This window comes from Tachypleus tridentatus, chromosome 11 (assembly GCF_004210375.1).
Source record: "Tachypleus tridentatus isolate NWPU-2018 chromosome 11, ASM421037v1, whole genome shotgun sequence".
Lineage (NCBI taxonomy): Eukaryota > Metazoa > Arthropoda > Merostomata > Xiphosura > Limulidae > Tachypleus > Tachypleus tridentatus.
This window is the reverse complement of record NC_134835.1, coordinates 76,287,338-76,307,918: the sequence shown is the minus strand read 5'-3', so window position 1 is coordinate 76,307,918 and position 20,581 is coordinate 76,287,338. Positions and strand designations below refer to the sequence as shown.

At 34.7% G+C, this 20,581-nt stretch overlaps 2 protein-coding genes across 7 annotated transcripts in view; one reads left to right on the top strand and one right to left on the bottom strand.

Moving 5' to 3' along the window:
* LOC143232503 (tryptophan 5-hydroxylase 1-like) overlaps positions 1 to 16,162 on the top strand; it is a 48,612-nt gene extending 32,450 nt beyond the window's left edge. For 2 of the 6 annotated variants that reach the window (XM_076468056.1, XM_076468057.1), the window contains exons 12-14: positions 3,913 to 4,034; positions 11,207 to 11,848; positions 13,618 to 13,821. In XM_076468056.1, coding sequence (XP_076324171.1) covers positions 3,913 to 4,034; positions 11,207 to 11,827 — 743 coding nt within the window. In that variant the 3' untranslated portion in view covers positions 11,828 to 11,848; positions 13,618 to 13,821. Of the gene's footprint in view, positions 1 to 3,912; positions 4,035 to 11,206; positions 11,849 to 13,617; positions 13,823 to 15,562 lie in introns of those variants that run through there. The other 4 variants (XM_076468054.1, XM_076468058.1, XM_076468055.1 and 1 more) reach the window with 4 other exon arrangements.
* A 993-nt stretch (positions 16,163 to 17,155) lies between these two features.
* On the bottom strand, positions 17,156 to 19,228 carry LOC143232505 (uncharacterized). The gene is made up of 3 exons (XM_076468059.1): positions 19,073 to 19,228; positions 18,085 to 18,725; positions 17,156 to 17,396 (listed from the first exon to the last, which is right to left on the bottom strand). Exons 1-2 carry the CDS (start codon positions 19,079 to 19,081, stop codon positions 18,105 to 18,107), a joined length of 630 nt encoding a protein of 209 aa, XP_076324174.1. The 5' UTR covers positions 19,082 to 19,228; the 3' UTR covers positions 17,156 to 17,396; positions 18,085 to 18,104.
* Positions 19,229 to 20,581: the final 1,353 nt, after the last annotated feature.

Genomic DNA, 20,581 nt, shown 5'->3' with positions numbered 1-20,581 from the left:
ATGTGAACCACAGTCATGAGTCCAGCCAGGAGGAAGACAATCAGCCATGAGCACTTACTGCCTAAAATGGCAACTCTTGATCAAATGGTGTGTTTACCTTCATTCTTACAGCGCAACCACATTCGAAAATGTGAAATGTGTTTGAAAAAACAAAATAAAAAAAAACGTCTCGAACTTCCTTAGGAAAATATTATTCACGAAGATATGTTCGGGATTTGTTACTATGTGACAATAACGTTTTGTTTTTGTTTCGTTTCTCTTTAGAAATTAATATCTTATGAAGTAATATTCATTTATAAACATTAGAAAGTTTGAACTTCAAAGCTTATTAGATCTGGATGGAAAGTCACTCCCTAGTGAAAGAATATAAAATCAGCCAATCTGTTTGTTTTAGTCCTTATCTTATTAGAAAATATACTACTTAAAAGTACTCTTAAAACTATTATTACACTCTGGAATAATCAGAACTAATGCTTGACAAATCTACCGGTCTGCTCTGGAATAATTTGTAGCTGGACGAAACTATTGATCTGCTCTCGAAGAGCAAGAACTGATCCTGGAGGAAACTATTAATAATGTACTTGTGAAATTTATTTTGTTACCTACTGTGAGCTAATTGTTCAAATAACCTAAAATAGTCCACATAACATTAATGCATGTGAAAAGAAGACGTTATTTCGTAGCAGACAGAAAGCATACATATACATATACTAACACATTTATCCATGTATTTGTACTTCAGTTCATGCTTGTCACACCTCTATATATATTAAATATTATTGAGATATGAAACGGTTCAAGATGCCACGATAGTTTTTTTGGTTTGTTTTTTATTTTTGCGCAAAGCTACACAAAGACTATCTGCGCTAGCCGTCCCTAATTTAGTAGTGTAAGACTAGAGGGAAGGCAGCTAGTCATCACTTTGAACCGCCAACCTTTGGGCTACTCTTTTACAAACGAATAGTGGGAATGACCGTCACTTTATAACGCCCCTATGGCTGAAAGAACGAGCATGTTTGGTGCGACGGGTATTCGAACCCGCGACATTCAGATTACGAGTCTAACACGTGAACCCACATGGACATATCGGACCCGCCGCGATAAACAAACAGTGGTAAGTTCTATGTTATTGCTTCAAGTACGAACATGCAGTAATAATACAGATTTAACGAACACAATAATTATCCTTCGACATAAACATGTTAATATTCCATCACCTATCTATTCCAGACAGCTATCATATCTCATGTCTAAAATAGACTAATTCATCACGAAACCCAACCAAACATGCTCGCCATTTCATCCGTGGGGGTGTTATAATGTGACGGTCAACCGCACTATTAGTTGGTAAAAAGAGTAGTCCAAGAGTTGGCGGTGGGTGATGATGACTAGCTGTCTTCCCTCTAGTCTTACACTGCATACTTAGGGACGGCTAGAGCAGATAGCTCTCCTGTATCTATGCGCGAAATCCAAAATAATCCTTACATCTACTTATTTATTTAAAATAAATAGTCGCTAAATGCTAAAACTCTAATAATAGAATCATACAAGAATTTTTATAGACAGTTACATTTCAAAGTTTCCACAAAATCCATTATTTTCTTCCTTTCTTTTTGTCCCCTTCCCCAGTTGCACAAAGGTATGTCTGCGAACTGATGCTGCTAGAAAAACATGGTTTCGATATTCGTTTTGGGTAGAGCACTGATAGCCCTCTGTGTAGCTTTGTGCTTAATAACAATTTGGAATGCAGAGAAAGCTCCTGTTACATTTGGTTATTATTTTGCCCAGCTTTGTTTTCTACAGTTTGTGAAATAAGATGTATTTACCACTTTATTTAAATACGAACGGATAAAGATATACGTTATTTTTATTTTGTTACTTTCTATACTTACCAACTCTATGTAAGATATACTGTATTATTTCTTTTATTAACTGAATTAATCAGAATGCTTATTGTATCAAGTTTTCTTATTTTCAAAATTAATTTATCATTATTATTTTATCGTATAGACTTTTTTTCGGTTGTTAGTTTAATATATGCATTTACGACTTATCAACATTTCTGAGCTGTTGAACCTTGTGAGATATTATTAGGTTTTTGGCTGAGACATGTTTAAGAGTGAGGGTACCCATCTGATGAAATAATGCACTGTAATATACTAACTATTACCATAATTAATAGTAGGAACGCCAATGTTTACAATAATTCACCGTATTGAAGTCGTAAGCAAAAAACCGACCATTTGGAATATCGATTACGATATATATTTATAAATATACACATATATTAACAATACGCTAAAATGATTACTTACGTTCCTTGTATTACAATTACAAAATTTCAGAAACAGCGCCATCTGCACTTACCTGCTGTGTACAGCCAAATGAAGTTTACCTTTGTCAATTGTTGCAGAGATTGAAAATGCTTGTTTGTTTACTTTTTATTAAAGCAGTTATTCCTTCTTTCCGCTAATTTGTTGTCCTATTCATATATTTAATTAAATATACTCGTTACTAGGTTAATTTTATTAGCTTTGCTCCAAGTAAATGACTTATTCTAATTGGAAGTAAGTATTTCTTGATGTGAAAATACACAATAACGCGTTTTGAAGAAAAACTATTTTATTTGATTACAATATTCTTATATGAGGAAGATTATTTGTTGTTATATCATAATTATCATTTATATGACAATGACTTTAGACTAACGTGGACGAACTCGTTTTGTTTGAAAATTTAATATTTGCTGAACTTAGTAAGGATAAAATATTATTGAGAATTATGGATTTTGTTTTTCTACCAGTGAATCATATGTACACGTGTCTACTTGGTTAGCATTTTTACATGTTTAAAGAGTCTCGCACTGTATAAAAATACAACATAATAAATAAATAATATGTGAAACGTAATTAGGCTTCTAGTTTTAATGGTTCTTTTTATGAATAAACTGCACAATGGGCTATTTGTACTGTGCCCAAAAGGGACCGAACTTTAATTTATAAACCTTCAAGTTTAACGTAGGAAAACCGGGGTGTATAGAAGTTATATGATAAAATATGTTATTATACAATGACGTAATTGATATGTTAGCGTTATCTAGTGATGTAAAATAACACTAATATCCGATAGCACAATCGAGTTTTTTTTCTTTTCTAAAATTATCGTTCCTAGGTGGAAACCTTCTGCTTCCAACCACAGAAGTGTTGTTGTACATTCTGTACAGTGCTGTTCTGTCAACAATCAGTAAGTTTCCGGGGAAAAAAAAATGTTACATACTACATACATAGATAGTGAAATTTACTTTAAATATTTACAGTAAAATTCAGGGCCGTAACTCTAAGAGGGTAAACGCAGAAGCTTGACGTTTAAGTAATTAATCCCATCTAATCTCAAGATCAACATGACGTTGATTATTTTTGAATAAGTTTGGTTAGTGATCTCTTTTTGATCGATAACTTAGTTATCTGTAAGGGAACATCACGTTATTTTAAATTTAAATTTTTTGATGCTTTGAAGAGAAACATACTTGTAAATCTTACATTCAGCTTCAGTTTGATAAACGGGGTACATATATATATATATACTGCAGAAAATACAATATGAAAATATAACAAAACAACATGATTTCATAGGTCTTATGACACCATCATCTTAACGTATATCTGTTTATGTATAAACATTTAGTAGTTTATTTATAATAATAAAAACAAAACCATCTTTTTTGATGTGGGATAATAATTCAATATAAGAGTTAGGTATATATGCACACACCCGTCACTGTATTTTCAGCTGAGTGAAAATAAAAAAAAAAACGTAACGAAAGTTTGTTGAATTTTAACTTAACGACACTGTCAACACATGAGACTAATAATTCGACACAGCATTTTGATTTTTTTAAATACGTTTCTACAGGCATGTTTGTTTGTTCGAAGTTAAGCACAACGCTACAATACGGTCTGTTTGTGCTCTGCCCATCACGGAATCGAAAACCAGTTGTAAGTTTACAGACATTCGTCTGTGCTACTGGAATGAGGGTAAGTTATACATTGTTTATCTATGGTAATTGACTTTTTGAACTTTGATGTTTTAATTTTGTTTGTTTGTTAGTAAGCACAAAACTTCACCACAAGTTATATGTGCTCTGACCGCCACAGGTGTCGAAACCCGACTTACCACTATACCACTAGGTGGTTACTTTGTTTGTTAAAGTTATTTCTATAAGTTTGGTTTTCTCGAAACGTTTCTGCCACTATATATACATATTTTTAAATTTGCTTTTGTCGAGTATTGATTTAGGTGAAACAAAAAAATCAGTATATACTAAGATTAGCAAGTCTTGGACTTTCTTTATCATATGTCACATTTCTAATATTACAAACATAAAAGCACTACAGACGGCCAGTAGTAAGTGTATAGACTCATGATGTTAATATTCCGCACTGGATTACCCGTGATAGACAAGGTGAAGATAGCTTGTTGTTCGGCTTTGAATTTCGAGCAACTCTACACAAGGGCTATTTGCGCTAGGCGTCCATAATTTAGTAGTGTAAGATTAGAAGGAAGGCAGTTAGTCATCACCACCCACCGCCAACTCTTGAGCTAGTCTTTTACCCACGAATAGTGGGATTGGTCGTAACTTTATAATGTTCCCACGGCTGAAAGGGCGAGCGTGTTTGTTGCGACGGGGATTCGAACCCACGACGCTCAGATTACGAGTGAAATGTCTTAACCCACCTGGCCATGCCGCGCAGGTTTAGCAATGAAATTGCTTATAATATTTATTAAATACGTTTGACAGGTGGAGAAAACAAATATCACTCCTCATTACAGAGTAACAAAATATTATGATATTTATATTTAACCAAGTATTTAACGCGTATAAATACCAAACAAGAAACAGGCTTTTCCAAAGCAATCTATTAAAAAAAGTAACTTGTGCAGTTAAGATAAATTGGTATTAAGTACTTTTTCTTTTACAGGTACAATCTAATAATACAACAGCTTATGAAAAAGCTTGAAACGATTTACACTTAAATTAAAAGAGATCAAGGACAAGACGATTACATTACGAGTCTTGCTCTTAGTCCTATTGGGTCCAGTATGGCTAGGTGGTTAGGGTGATTGACTCGTAATTAGAGGGTCCTGGGTTTGAATCCCCGTCACACCAAACAATCTAGCTCTTTCAGCTATGGAGACGTTATAATGTGCAGTTAATCACACTATGCGTTGGTAAAAGAGTAGCCCAAGAGTTGGCTGTGGGTGGTGATGACTAGCTGCCTTCCCTCTAGTCTTACACTGCTAAATTAGGGACGACTAGAGCAGATAACCCTCGTGTAGCTTTGTGCGAAATTCAAAAAAACAAACTTAGTCTTATTACGGCATGTTACGTCACTGCCTGGCCTCGTGGCTTCTTGAGTGCCATGCAACGTTGTTGAATCACTAGAGTTGAATTCACGAAATATGTTACTGCTTTTGGCTCAGTTTTTTGTTGTCTTTGTTAACACATTCAAAGATGTTATCGTGACACGTGTGAGTAGCTGTTGAATGACTATTTCTTATAATTCAGGTGATAATAATTAACGTTTGTTTTCATAGATTTATCTGAGAGATGAACAGTTGTTTAAAACTTGGGTTGTCAGACAAATTCGATTTGTTTAATAACGTAGTCGTGTATGGTTGAACTACTCAAAGTGTGATGATTTTCAGAGACATACAAACTGAACAACTTCACTGCAAAAGCAAACTGAGATCAAAGTCAGGTGTTATTCCTCCTCTCTGGTTACAACCTTCATCGAGTACAAGAAATACAAGTGATAATGAAGTGTTACCGATTGAGCATGTGCAGTAACGACAAAAGAAAAACTCATAAATAGTACCGTCTGTTTCTGTTTCTTAAAATGGATCTAACACTGAAAATGTTATCAACTTTTCTCTCGAATTTAAATTAGAAAAGATTTAAGGATGGAATTTAAAACTACCACTGAAAAGCAGAGAAAGATAACAAACGCAAAAACAAACAAGAAAATATATGCTTTAAGACAGAAAATCTTCGTTACATAAAAAAGAATTCGAACTCTAACAAGGTACCAACGTTTTTCTTTGTTTGTTTGCAGTTAGGCTCAAAGCTACAAAATGGACTATCTGTGCTGTGCACACCATGAGAGCTGGTTTGTTGTTAATTTCACGAAAGCTGCACGAGGACTATCTATGCTAGTCTTTCTTAATTTAGCAATGAAGGACTAGAGAGAAGGCAGCTAGTCATCACTACCGATCACTGATTATCAGGCTACTCGTTTACCAACGAATAGTGAGATTGATCAAAACATTATAACGCCCACACGGTTGACAGGACGAGCAAGTTTGGTGTGATAGACCAACATATTGCGAGTTGAGTATCTTACACATTTAGACATAGGACGTCTTTTGATGTACTTTTACTTCACAGAGTTTATCTAAACCTTTTTATGATAACTCTCTAAAATTGTAGATAACGGGCTAAAAATTAAACCTATTATCCAAAATATCAATTAGATATTGGCTCTTTAATACACTATGCTGTTCTTCCTATTATAGGATTATTATCATACTGTCTACTCTTTTGCTTTAAAATATTAAAGAGACAAAAGTAAATTTTAATGCTAACAGTATACAATGTATATATACTTTCTCCAACCAATGCTTTGTTTTATATATTGTTTGGCTCGTGATAAAATGTTCGATAAATCTATTCAAAGGATAGCAATAAATGTACCTTGGTGTGCTTGTTAAATCACTAAACTGGATTAGCGAATAGACCAATTTGTGCTGTACATAGAACATTAGAACAACATAACAATACATAGTCTAAATAAGCCTAATCAGTGTACAATAACTTAAATTCAGAAGAACAAAAAGCAGAATCTAAGAACTACACCAATTATTGTTTTTATCAATTTATATTATGATTTGCTCAGTCTAGTGTTTTAAGCTAACTATCACGGTATCTCGAGGTAATGAAATTACCATAAGAAAATACAAAAACAAACAAACTCAAATCAATTATAACATTGATCAAACAAATTTAGACTTTGATCCTGTTCCTATCAACAGTATTCTTCATGAAGGATAACTGGCCCATACCTCCATCTGTATTCTACTATGTTACTGGAAAGTGTTCCAGTTTTCTTCAATGGAAATCCAATAATATTTGGATCTTTTCTCAGCATTGATTTTGCCAAATGTCTGGTGAAAGAGGTTTGAAGATTATTTGGTGGTTTACTTCAACAGAAATATTGATGAATGTCAATGAATGAGCAACTTTACGCTAATCTCTGGCAAACAAATGTTTAGCCCTTGTGGGTTGAACGTACAGTTCTTTCGAATTTAACTGTACGGGAACTGACACTGTATTGAGAGTAAGACAACTAAATAAAGATATCATATACATGTAGAAACATCGCCTATATAGCCCTTTCAATCCATAGGAAATACTTACACGACAGATGTTCTGTACTCATGAGAATGCTTTGTCAAAACCCATGTTGACTACCTTTCAAGTTACTATGAGGAAAGAAATCTATGACAACAATATAAAGATGATTTAACAGTGGTGGAAATAAAAAAATAAAGGAAAAAAATGGATGCGCACAGACAAGTAAGGCCTTAAGATATATATATATACATTATTTTATAGAAAGGTAGGTTTGATTTTAAGAATATCATACTCTTTCAGTCAGAACCCTAACTTTAGATTATTGCTCTTCTCGTGATGTCGTGAAACAAGCACTCTTACTTTACTTTATTAAGAGGTATTACCATAACTTGCAAGTTATCAAGTGCTGTCACAAAAAAACAAACAAACCTTACACTCATTCTGCCACAGATCAGGTAATTTTACCCCAATTTTCTACTTTTCCATTGTTGTTTTTGTTTAACACTCCTATGAAAAGTGGGGCCTAATAGGCCCCAGAGCAACTTGAAAGGTTATTAATATTAGGCTAATAATTTTGTATTTAAATGAAATTGCTATTTAAATCCATTAATAAATGGATTAACGAGATTCCCACTGTCCATATCTACTATCTAGCGATACCACAGCCAGGGGAACGGGCTTGGAGAAATCAGGACTAGAAACGTCTTTTCGTAGGAGTGTTAAAGGATGCGATTGCAATACCGTCCCATATTAAAAATATTTCTTATAAACTGCAATACACATGTATAATAGTTGTTATAATAGCATCTTTTTATCTGATGACGTCTTCCATGTGCTACTTATTTTCATTGTAACTATTTTGTTCCTTCTTGATGACGAGAAATCCACTTGAAATAAAAATGTATCTCAGAACGGTTGGTACGGGTACACTTTTATTGATAAGGAGAAAATCTTCTGGTTAAGAAAAAGAGAGTTTGAATGTGACCGTTGACGGACACATGTCTTAGGGACGAGAGTATAAACGGGTACGGGATTATAGGGGACGTTGCAGGTGAACGATAGGTTAATAATTAGTATAGGTAAAAAGGTGTTCCTTTATATTGGTTTAATTTTAACATTTTTATAACACAGATTGAATCACAGGCGATCATTTCAGCCTTACACCCTCCACTATACTGGTACAGGTATGTTGATGATACAATTGCTGGATTCACATATACAGAACACACACTTAGGTTTTTAACCATGCTAACTCTATAACCACAACATTAAGTTCACCTGTGAACAGAAAGAAAACAAAACAATTAGCCAAATAGCATTTCTTAACCTCAAAATAACTAGAACCGATACACCATTCAAATCAGAAATCCAAAGAAAAATCACCCATACTGAATTATACATTCCCTGGGACTCAGCACATGAAACAAAACAAAAATTCAACATATTAAGAAACCAAAATAAACGCAGCCACAAAACTATGTTCTCCTGATAAAATTAACGATGAAATCAACAAAATAAAACAACACTTCATCAACATCAACAAATTTCTTCAAAAAACCGTGGAAAAAATTATACACACACACCTAGATCAACAACAAATAAACAACAATAAATCTCAAGATACAACAAACTACAAAACCTTATACTTCTGTATGCCATATGTTCTCGACATCAGCGAAAAATTAACCAACATTTGATAAAAACTTACAACCAAAGACAACATTCCAGTAAACACCAAATTTATTCAAAAACCATGTACAAAACTAAAGTCCATACTATGTAAAAACTACACTGACAAACACAACACCAACATTATTTATAAACTACAATGAAACAACTGACACGACTTCTATATGGGAGAAACAAGCAGAAAAATGGAAACTGGATTCAAATAACACAAAATGAAAACACCTTCACACGTTTCTGAGAACTGCAAATCAAGTAAACACAACATAACCATAGAAAACACCTAGATATTAAGGAAACAAATATAAATAAACGCAAAATCAAAGAAGCCTTACCTATACAGCAACTTATAAACCAATATAAAGGAATACCTTTTTACCTATACTAATTAATAACTGAACATCCACCCGCAACGCCCCCTACAATCCCGTACCCGTTTATACTCTCGTATAAAATTACACAATGGGCTATCTTTTGTAGAACACATGGACTATCTAAGCCCGGTTTTTAGCGTTATAAGATCTTAGACTTATGCTAAGCCTGTTGAGGCAGTTCTGGTGTGAAACCATTTACAAGGGTAAATAACCTAAGATTTCCTTCAGATATTTTATTTTTTGATCTGGAATGTTCTCTGAATTTAGGAGAGAAAGCGTAATGTTAAATACGTATTTTCTAAAGTATGAAACAAAAAACAAAGAGTAACCTATATTATTAGGGTATGTTTAAAAGATGACGAAACAAGCTACTTGTTAGAGCCTTCGTTAAGCTCCGTGGTTGGACAGGGTGACAATGAAAGAAAATTAAAAGTGTCCTTGTTTGTGAAAAATGAAAGTCGGCTGACGAAACTGTATTACTGGATTTATTTGAAAGTTCCTGTTAACTCCACCCTAAGTCTAAGTAATGGTTTACTCAGGTATAAAAGCAGATTTCTTGAAGCACTGCGTATCACTCGTCATAAGAGCTGTTTCAGAGCGAAGTAGTCTTGGACAACATACAGGATGAAAGGGGTAAGTCCCACGTGCATTTTGTATCTCTCTAAGTATATACATATATACATGATATTATCAACTTGATTTTATAATGCGTTAGAACAAATGGTTGGAACATTGTTTGCAATTGGAACTTATTTAAAGGATCCGTGAATATGATATAAACACGTTGTATTCTCTGTATTTCTGTTAATATTTACTTATTTTAGTAATAGATTTATTAATAATATTTGTGTAGGCTATGAATATATCTTCACATGTTTCGAAACAATCATCTCTTGTATTTACTGTATAAAGATCGGCCTGTCTGGTTCTCAAAAAAATGCCCTTAGGTGAAACATTAATGAAATATTTAAACAATCTCTTTACGAAGTGCGTGTTTGTGTTTTTCTTCTACCAAAGCCACATTGGGCTATTTGTTGTTTCCGTCAAGGGGAATCGAACCCCTGATTTTAACGCTGTAAGTTCGTAGACTTACCGCTGTATCAGCGGAGGTCTCCTTTAAGAAAAGTAATGCTTAACATTTTAAGTCTTTAGATAAACTTGTATTCTGAAAAAGTCACTTTGTAGTTTGACTATTCTATTATTTTTAAGCACAGCCTACATACACCTCTTATAGATCTTAAATATAACAAAACTGAAACTGACTTCGTATAACGTTGGTGAAAATCACGTTTTTCTAAATTGAAAGCATATTTCATATTAGCATAAATTATGATAATTGAAAAATGTCAGAATAATTAAGAAAGAGTGGCGATGTTTCAAACAAAGGAGCCCCCTAGCGATATGTCTGCGGACTTACAACGCTATGAACCGGGTTTCGATACCCGTGGTGGGCAGAGCACAGATAGCCCATTGTGTAGCTTTGTGCTTAATTCAAAACAACAACAAACAATGGATCTTTGCTATGATAATTTTGTTGTATTTCTTCATTTTATTGTTAAATGCCTATTTGTTATATTGAGTTCATTTCTTGCCTGGTCTGTGACTGCTTTGTTATTTACTCCAATACCACAAACACTACAAAATAAAAACTTCTTAAAGTGTTATAATTACCACCAAAGTTGTGAAAAATGCAATTTAATCTTTCTACCTTTCTAAGTGACTTTATTCTCATTAGCTCATCTTTATCCTCCTGTTGGCTGCTGCCGTGTACGCCATCGAGCTGGACACTGCAGAAACCTACGCAGTTCCTGTTAGTTATATTCAGGGTCCTGCTCTTCTTGCTGGTGGAGCCCACGCTGCCGGATACGGAAATAGCGGCTATCTGAACACTGCTGCTGGGGCCGCTGGTCTCTCTGCTCTTGGCGCTCGTTCTCGTTGGGGTCTTGCTGGTGCTGGAGCTTCTGGTCTGAGGGCCAACTCTGCTCGTCGTAACCTTGGTGCAAGTGGTGCAGCTGGTGCCTCTGGTTCCATCTGGAATGACCGAGGTGCTTGGGCCCGTAATAAGGGATCTGGCTTCCAGAAATCATATAGCTTTGACAAACAGGCTGGCACTCGTGACATCGGTGGTGCCCAAGGTGCCTGGGGAAGCGCAGCTGGACTGAGAGACGACTCTGCCTCTGGTGGCTTAAATGCATACGGTCGTTCTGCCAGCGGTGCCTACGGTGCTAGGGGTCTTGCTGCTGCTAAGGGTTCCTCTATTTACGGCCGTTTGGCAGCTGGTCAAGCCGGATATGGAGGTGTCGGTGGGACGAGCTACATCCAAAGGCCTGGCTATTCTGGTCTTATCCTGCACTAAGTACTGTTTTCTCTTTTTCAGGTCAGTGTACAGTTCATGATTATTAAGCTATACTATACTTGTTTGTGTGGTTAATATACAATTAGTATATAATGTGTATTTTGTTGTAGCGGGTTTCCTAAAAACATTGTCTGGCCTTCTAATAAAATCTTTATCAACTTCGCGTTGGGATTGAAATATCCGTTAAGACAATTAGAAACTTCACTTACTCAGTACTAATAAATTTACGTTTAATTTAGGGAAATTAAGAGGATGATGTAACATAAAATATCATTTGACTTCATTAAAACATAATACAGTTATTATCAGAAACAAAAATAATGAAGTAAAAGTTTCGTTTGCTTGTTTATTATTATTAAATACAAAACTACGTAAAGAGCTCTTTTTGCAGTACCCACCAATAGGTTTCTAGCATGGTGAGCCTTGAGTGAGACTTTCTGTTGAGTGGAGTTGTTAATTTAGTTATTTTGTAACTTGAACTGGCAGACAAAAGTATTGAAGCACGTTCATATTGAATGCTGTCTAAATAACATCAAACTTATAACATCTGAATTTCGTTTGTAAGTTCTAGAAGTAACTATAAGAAGAAGTTAAGTTTTTGCTCAGAGCAGAGGATATATAATGGTCATCTGCACTCTGTTTACCACAGGCAATCGAATCCCAGATTTTAACATTGAAAATCTTGAACTTACCGATGGCCCAGTGAAAGTCAACGACATTTGTATCAGGAACTTTCTACTAAGCTGCACCTAATTTTCTGAAAGTAAAACTACGTATAATTCAAATTTCCAACAGAATACAGATCTATTTTAACGACATGTCATTCTCAACCAAAAGGCCCGGCATGGCTAGGTGGTCAAAGCACTCGACTCGTAACCTGAGGGTCGCGGGTTCGAACCTCCGTCACATAAAACATGCGCGCCCTTTCAGCCCTTTTGTATGTCAGATGGCATAGCGAATGCTGGTATTAGGCGAAATGCGTCCTCGGCAATGGATATGGCAGATGTGGAATGGTTGACATATTATACATATTATTCTTTGCGTTCAGTAATTAGTTCTTAGAATTATGAGGCACATTGGTTCTTTAAATCGGTTTAACATAACTCTACGAATATTTTGCTCAAATATATATATCGGGATTAGAATACAAAATATGTCGAAATAGAAGTTAAACTCAGACTTGTATACGTATACACTATAACAAAAAATCGAGAGTCGCCGGTTCAAATCCCTGTCGCACTAAACACGTTCGCTCTTTCAGCCGTGAGGGCGTTATAATGTTACGATCAATCCCACTATTCGTTGGTAAAAGAGTAGCCCAAGAGTTGGCGGTGGGTGATGATGACTAGCTGCATTCCCTCTAGTTTTACACTGCTAAATTAGGAACGGCTAGCACAGATAGCCCTTGTTTAGCTTTTCGCGAAATTCAAAACAAACCAAACCAATCCCAAACAAAAAAATAAAAAAAACAGAACTAGAAATATCAACATTAGTAAGATTTTTCTGAACTTAGGAAACTAGTAATATATATTTTAAATCGTGGATATTTTGATAGTGTGATATAAATTCAGATTTAAAACATCTTCAAATAATCTTGTAACAACCTGCTTCTGCTCTGTAAGATAAGCGAAGTTAGTATACAAATTAAGTGAACTTAACGTAGAGATTAGGTACAGTTTAAAATGAATAAAATAAAATAACAATAAATATAAACAAGAACAACTTATATAGATAGGTTTATTTTTTTAAATAAAAATACAAATGAAATAAATATATTTGGTTTTTTCTAGGTTCCAAGACAATCGAACTTCGCTACTCCAGTTGTTCTATAATGCTATTTAATTTCAACATGTCTACTACTAATGTACTTTTCTAGTTTTCGTTCTCTACTATCTCCTTCTTTACAACTCAAGCTACGTAAACCTGTTTCTTTCAGAATCCTGTACCTTCTTGTATTGAACTGTAATTTGACAGTGTAATTGTTCTTCTATTTAATTCTGTTATTTAAAAAATAAAGAATAATATATTTCTCATTCATCATTTCAGTGTCATTCATATTACTCAAAACACTAATCAGATCACACTATTGTTATTTACCTAGTATATTAACTGATGAAGAGCACTTAAAGTTCCACCTGGTTTTTAAAATATGTACTAATGTGAAAATATAAACACTTGAAATTCAAAATAACAAAGATAATAAATAATGTAAACAAGACGCTCTGACATCGTGAGGAGATGGAGTGTATTAATTATAACAAAACATAGTTCGTAGTTTAATGTTATTTCGCACTTTATTCGGTAGTTTTCTGTATTCAGATACTTGTACTTGAAATGAAAGTTTTTATTAATATTAAATTATGTTGTTTTTAAAAATCAATAGATATTATACTTCCTTAAAATGCTTGGGGCCCGGCATGGCCAGGTGGGTGGGTGGCGTGCGACTCGTAATCTGAGGGTCGCGGGTTCGCATCCCCGTCTCACCAAACATGCTCGCCTTTTCAGCTATGGGAGCGTTATAATGTGAACGTCAATCCCACTATTCGTTGGTAAAAGAGTAGCCCAAGAGTTGGCGGTGGGTGGTGATGATTAGCTGCCTTCCCTCTAGTCTTACACTGCAAAATTAGGGACGGCTAGAGCAGATAGCCCTCGAGTAGCTTTGCGCGAAATTCAAAAAACAAACAAACAGTAAAGTGCTTGAAGCTGAGAAAGTTCTCTCTCCATCTTTGTCTCTTCTGTTTGTTCCTCTGTACTAAATAAAACTTTAAGACACAGCAATCGTTACTTAAAACATTATCTTTTTCGCTTATTACTTTATCTTGTTTTATCTAGTTGGCCTAACGAATGAAATTATTTTTAAAATTTGTACAAGCACTGTATGGAAATTGTTGCTACATTTACATCCATTGATAAAAAAATTGTATATTTATACGTCTGTACATTAACTTCTATGTATCGTTTATGAAGAAGCATTTTATTTTATTTACAAAAATAGAATTAATCATTAACATAATCAGATGACCAGCGAATCAAATGAATCAGATGAATGTACCGTAGAAGACGTTTTTATTTTTTTAAAGAAAGCGCTAAACTTCTTCTAGTGATTAACGTGACGGGCTGCAGATAGCAGGGTTCAGGTTTAGAAACATGATGTCACTGAATGTGCACCTCAGTTTCAGCTTTTATTTGAAACATTACAGTGGATTTGTCTATTTAATTTAAAGAAGAGATAGAAAATAGTCTGTTGCAGCCATACTTCTGACTGGTAAGCTTTTTTCTGGTCTGTAGTTTTATTTTGCTTGTTTTGAATTTTGCGCAAAGCTACACGAGGGTTATGTGTGCTAGTTACGTAATTTATCAACGTAAGATTGGAGGGAAGGCAGCTAGTCATCACTACTTACCACCGACTCTTGGGCTACTCTTTTACCAACAAATAGTAGAATTGACCTAACTTTATAACGCTCCCACGATTGAAAGGGCGAGAATGTTTGGTGCGAGCGGGATTCGTTTCCGCCACTCTCAGATTACGAGTCGAGCGCCCTAACCACCTGGCCATGTATATCACACACGTGAAACATTTTTTATATCTCACTTTACCTTAATGCACATCACACACGTACAACATTTTTATTTCACTTTACCTTAATGTATATCACACATTTAAAACATTTTTATCATACTTTACCTTAATATATATCACATATTCATAAAGTTTTATATCTTTATATACTTTAGCTAGGAACATCCTGAATCCTGTCGCGGGCATGTGCTAATCAGCCCTGAGCGCTATTTTTTGCACTGTGGATCTATCTAATAAGCGATCTGCGGTTACATCGAGTAATTGCATGTTGTCCTACTTTATCGTGCAAGGAAAATGTTCCAGTGACTATCACACGAAGAAAACTATTTCCAGGTTTTTGAGGTCTGGTTTTCTTATCGATTAGTCTCAGACAGAAGTTGAACTGCAAAAATATTCGCTATAGAACTTACATCTTCGCTATTTGTATCCCTGTCTAATGAACTTGCTTCTCCTGTTTTTGTTCACTTATCATTTTATTTATCTATAGTCATTTTAAGTTTCATTTCACAACGCAATCCTTCTATCACTTATTTATCAGCTCGTTGTCTTTTTTTCTCAGTTAGTATTGTCTCGTTTTACTTTGAATTTCAACATCACGTCTTACAATTATCATTTTGCCATAAAATGTCGTTATATTTGTTCTCACACATAATAGATTCTCGAATGTCTAGTGGTTTTGGAGATCAGATAACTGTGTGTTTGTGTGTTAGATATAACCGTGAAAGTACCACGTAAAATATCTTGAGAGATACGATCATAAACGTACGATAAAATTATAACGTCTGTCGAAACGTCTTTAAATAAAGCATCTAGTGCTCAAATTGAGCATTTAATTAAATATATGAACAAATGTTTTGCCGAATAAAGAATTTAGTGAAATTGTCTCTGTTAGATTTTGAAAGTTGTTTTTTATTGTTACACAGTTTAGAACTGTATTTGTAGATCAGTAAATACTGATATATATTATTCTGTTCACAGTGTTCGAAACTGCGGACGATTACTTTTTAACAATGTCATAAGAATAAATAAGATTCTATATTTCTCTTCTATTCATAATATGAATTATGTTTAAGAATAAGTATTTTACCAATGCTGGAAATAATCTTATATTATCGACGGTAACTTTTATAATGTTTTCCAACTTGATGTTTTATGCTATCTTGACGCTGACTTTATTAGAATATAACATCTGAGACTTGTAGCCTCTTTCAGTGATATCTAACCCATGAATTAATCTGTTCTATTTAACACAGGCTATTGTAAAGAATAAAGTTATCACTGCTTTGTTTCCGAAGTTTTTAAAACAGTAGTTACGATAAAGTGTAAAATATGACATTATCGTAGTTTCATAAACTTGTGCCTGAAACTACAGAATTCTGAGCGCTTACGACTAGATTTAAAATGATAGCTACTGTGGCTCAAATTTGAAACAACTATTATTTGTTAGATACACATTAACAGTTTGTATTTGTATATTCATTGTTTTTATGTTAAAACATAGAACAAATTATAGCAGTCTGCTCTGTTGATTTTTTGTATTTTTGGAGTTTCAAGAAAATAAGCTCCAAATTCAACGTGTATTAAAAGTGCTTATACCTTGTCTCTAGTGTGTAATATAACATTGGTAAAATGTCAACATCAATGTGTGGTTAACATACTGGGTTGTAGATTATTTTATAGTTTTATTGTTTTGCTTTAATGACGGTAAATGTCATGATAATTGTTTTAAAAATACATTGAAACTTCAATCGCTAAAACAAAGATATTTATTGCAAGTCAACAATAACTTAACACAAAGAATGGAACATAAGAAAAAAAGAACAGTTAGAAATCAGACTTGAAAGTTGAAAATAAAACTATAGGTGGCAGTAAAAGATAAGAAAGAGAAGAGAAAGAAACATGATAGAAGCAGACATTACAGTAACATTAGAAACAGGAAGATTGTGTATTTGTTGGGATTGATGTTTCAGGTCGAATTTCTTGTTAACCCTGAAAAAAGAAATTATCATTACTTTTATACTGTCAAGAATAACAATAAAAACTATGACAACGTATTCGTTGTACTGTATCATCAATAAAACTTTTCTCTTAAAACTTTTAAATTTAAAAACCATTATTATATCAATTAAGAAAAAAACAACGTGTTCATTGGCATAGACTGTTTAGCGCCCTCTAGCAGGGCTACATTGATTGGGTACCTACACAACAAACTATTATTTGAAATAATTGATTATATACTGTATGTAGTGTACTATATGATTTAAAACTAACGAAAGAAAATCCTCAATAGCCGCGGAACTTGAAATTCTTTTAAGCAGAATTAAAGTAAATTAACATATGAGTCTTCGTATGTAGTCAAATGCATGAATCAAATGGTTAGACCTCCTATGTCCTAAACTGTAATTAGATTTCAAAGATGACAGAGCTATGAGCTAAATGTTTGTGCTTAACAAACTAAGCTTTATTTAATGAATCGTAATTCCACGCTTGAAATAAAGAAGCAAATAACAGATCTTATTTAATAAACGAACATATGTCATATATCAAAATTAACAGTACAAACTAGTGTACACTTTTTTATTATTTAAATACATACTAGGTTGGATAACAATGTCCTTAACTCATATGTTAAACACATGTAATTAGTAAGGTTTAATAAACGTGACCTTTTACTGACCTGGAGAAGAAAAACAGTACTTAGTGCAGGATAAGGCCGGAAAAGCCAGGACTTTTGATGTAGCTGGTTGCGCCAGTACTTCCATATCCGGCTTTTCCAGCTGCCAAACGACCATATGCAGAAGAACCCTTAGCGGCAGCAAGACCCCTAGCACCGTAGGCACCGCTGGCAGAACGACCGTAGGCATTCAAGTCACCAGAGGCAGAGTCGTCTCTCAGTCCAGCTGCGCTTCCCCAGGCACCTTGGGCACCACCGATGTCATGAGTGCCAGCCTGTTTGTCAAAGCTATATGATTTCTGGAAGCCAGATCCCTTATTACGGGCCCAAGCACCTCGGTCATTCCAAGTGGAACCAGAGGCACCAGCGGCTCCACGTGCACCAAAGTTACGACGAGCAGAGTTGGCCCCCAGACCAGAAGCTCCAGCACCAGCAAGACCCCAACGAGAATTTGCACCAAGAGCAGAGTGACCAGCGGCCCCAGCAGCAGTGTTCAGATAGCCGCTATTTCCGTATCCGGCAGCGTGGGCTCCACCAGCAAGAAGAGCAGGACCCTGAATGTAACTAACAGGAACTGCGTAGGTTTCTGCAGTGTCCAGCTCGATGGCGTACACGGCAGCAGCCAACAGGAGGATAAAGATAAGCTGGAAAACATTCATTTATAAAAATACTTATATTTTCTCAGAACATAATACTCAAAGCGTGTTTGTTTACAAGTGTTAAAAACACACTTACTTTAAAGCCAACAGTGTGCGTCACGATAAGAGAAACAAACAATAACATAAATATTTGTTGCAATTAACATTTATTTGAAGATGCTTCACAAAATATCTTTATTAGTTTGTTCTTAATCAGCCATAAAGAAGTGTAGTTTCACGATGTTTAGATATCTTGCAAAAATAAATGCTTTGAAAATAAACTTTTTATTCGAACAGAACATATAGACAAACACTGTGTAAATATGTACAGAAAAAATGTATTTTTAACTTACCACTTTCATGATAGTATAGAAGTAATTCTACGTTTGAAACAGCGGTGAAAACAAGTAATACTTCCATTTGCTGAGGAACGTCCTTATATACTTCCACAGCTTGCTAATACAGTAACCCTAGGGTGGAGTACTAGTAGTATTTCATTGACATTCACTCTACACTATTGAGGTCACTTTCAGTTTCAGTGAAAGACACTCCCTTTGCTCTTAGGGATAAAAGTGATATCTAAACAAGGTAATGTCCATGTGATCTATAGGTTGAAAAAAGTGTCTCAGTTAAGTTTCATCAGATTTCACTCTACATACAAAACTGGGTTATCTTGTTTTTACTTTCCTTTTTTGTAAATCGTGTGTCTTAACAAACCAACTCACTGTCATCAAAACCTAAATTATCTCATATATTTATTTATGTATATTTAAAATGAATCTACGAGTTATAACGTCAGAAATAAATTTCTGGCGCTTGAATTATTTCGCACGATTAAAATAAAATTGGATGTTTACAAAATATCATATGCCATAAAAGAGCATGTCAAAACTTTTTAACACGTTATACATTGATAATTATAAGTTAGGCCCGGCATGGACAAGCGTGTTCGCATCCCCATCGCGCTAAACATGCTCGCCCTTTCAGTCGTGGGGGCGTTATAATGGGACGGTCAATCCCACTATTCGTTGGTAAAAGAGTAGCCCAAGAGTTGGCGGTGGGTGGTGATGACTAGCTGCTTTCCCTCTAGTCTTACATTTCTAAATTAGGGACGGCTAGCACAGATAGCCCTCGAGTAGCTTTGTACAAAATTCAACAAAAACAATTATAAGTTATATTTACGCTTAAGAAAGCTATGAAGGAAGACCTCCAGTATATTCCCAAAACACAGATGTTTCGTAACTAACTCATTTGTCAGAAAAATCGTGGTACGTCATCACTAACATTTGTTATGATATATTCAAATTTAATACCATTAATGGAAGGGTGAGTAAAACATCTTATTTTTCCTTTGTATTAAAATAAAATAAAAATAAATCATAATTATTATTAGTGATATTTGTAAGAAACTGGAGTGTAGTCTTAAGACACTTAAAACTGGCAACTCAGCTTTCTTAATCCGGTTCAATAGCCCGCTGCTAGCACAGTGGTATGTCTCCGCATTTACAACGCTATGACCAAGGGTTCGATTCCCCTCGGTGGGCTCCGCCGATAGCCCGAGGTAGCTTTCCTATGAGAAAATACGCAATACACACACTCGTTTCAATACCCTTGTTCTAAATTTTGTCTTTCGTATAATATTACTATAATAGACGAAGCGTGCATGTTAATATCTATGTATGTAACCCAAACTCCTGTATCATCTACTGAATGACACCACAAACAAAACTATTATTTGGGTATTAAAGGTTTAGGTGTTTAGAACTGTGGTGACAACAATTTCCTTATCACAGAACACAGTTTTAAATAAAAGCACTTCTCACAACAACAATACTATATTCACTAGGACTGTACGTGAGGGT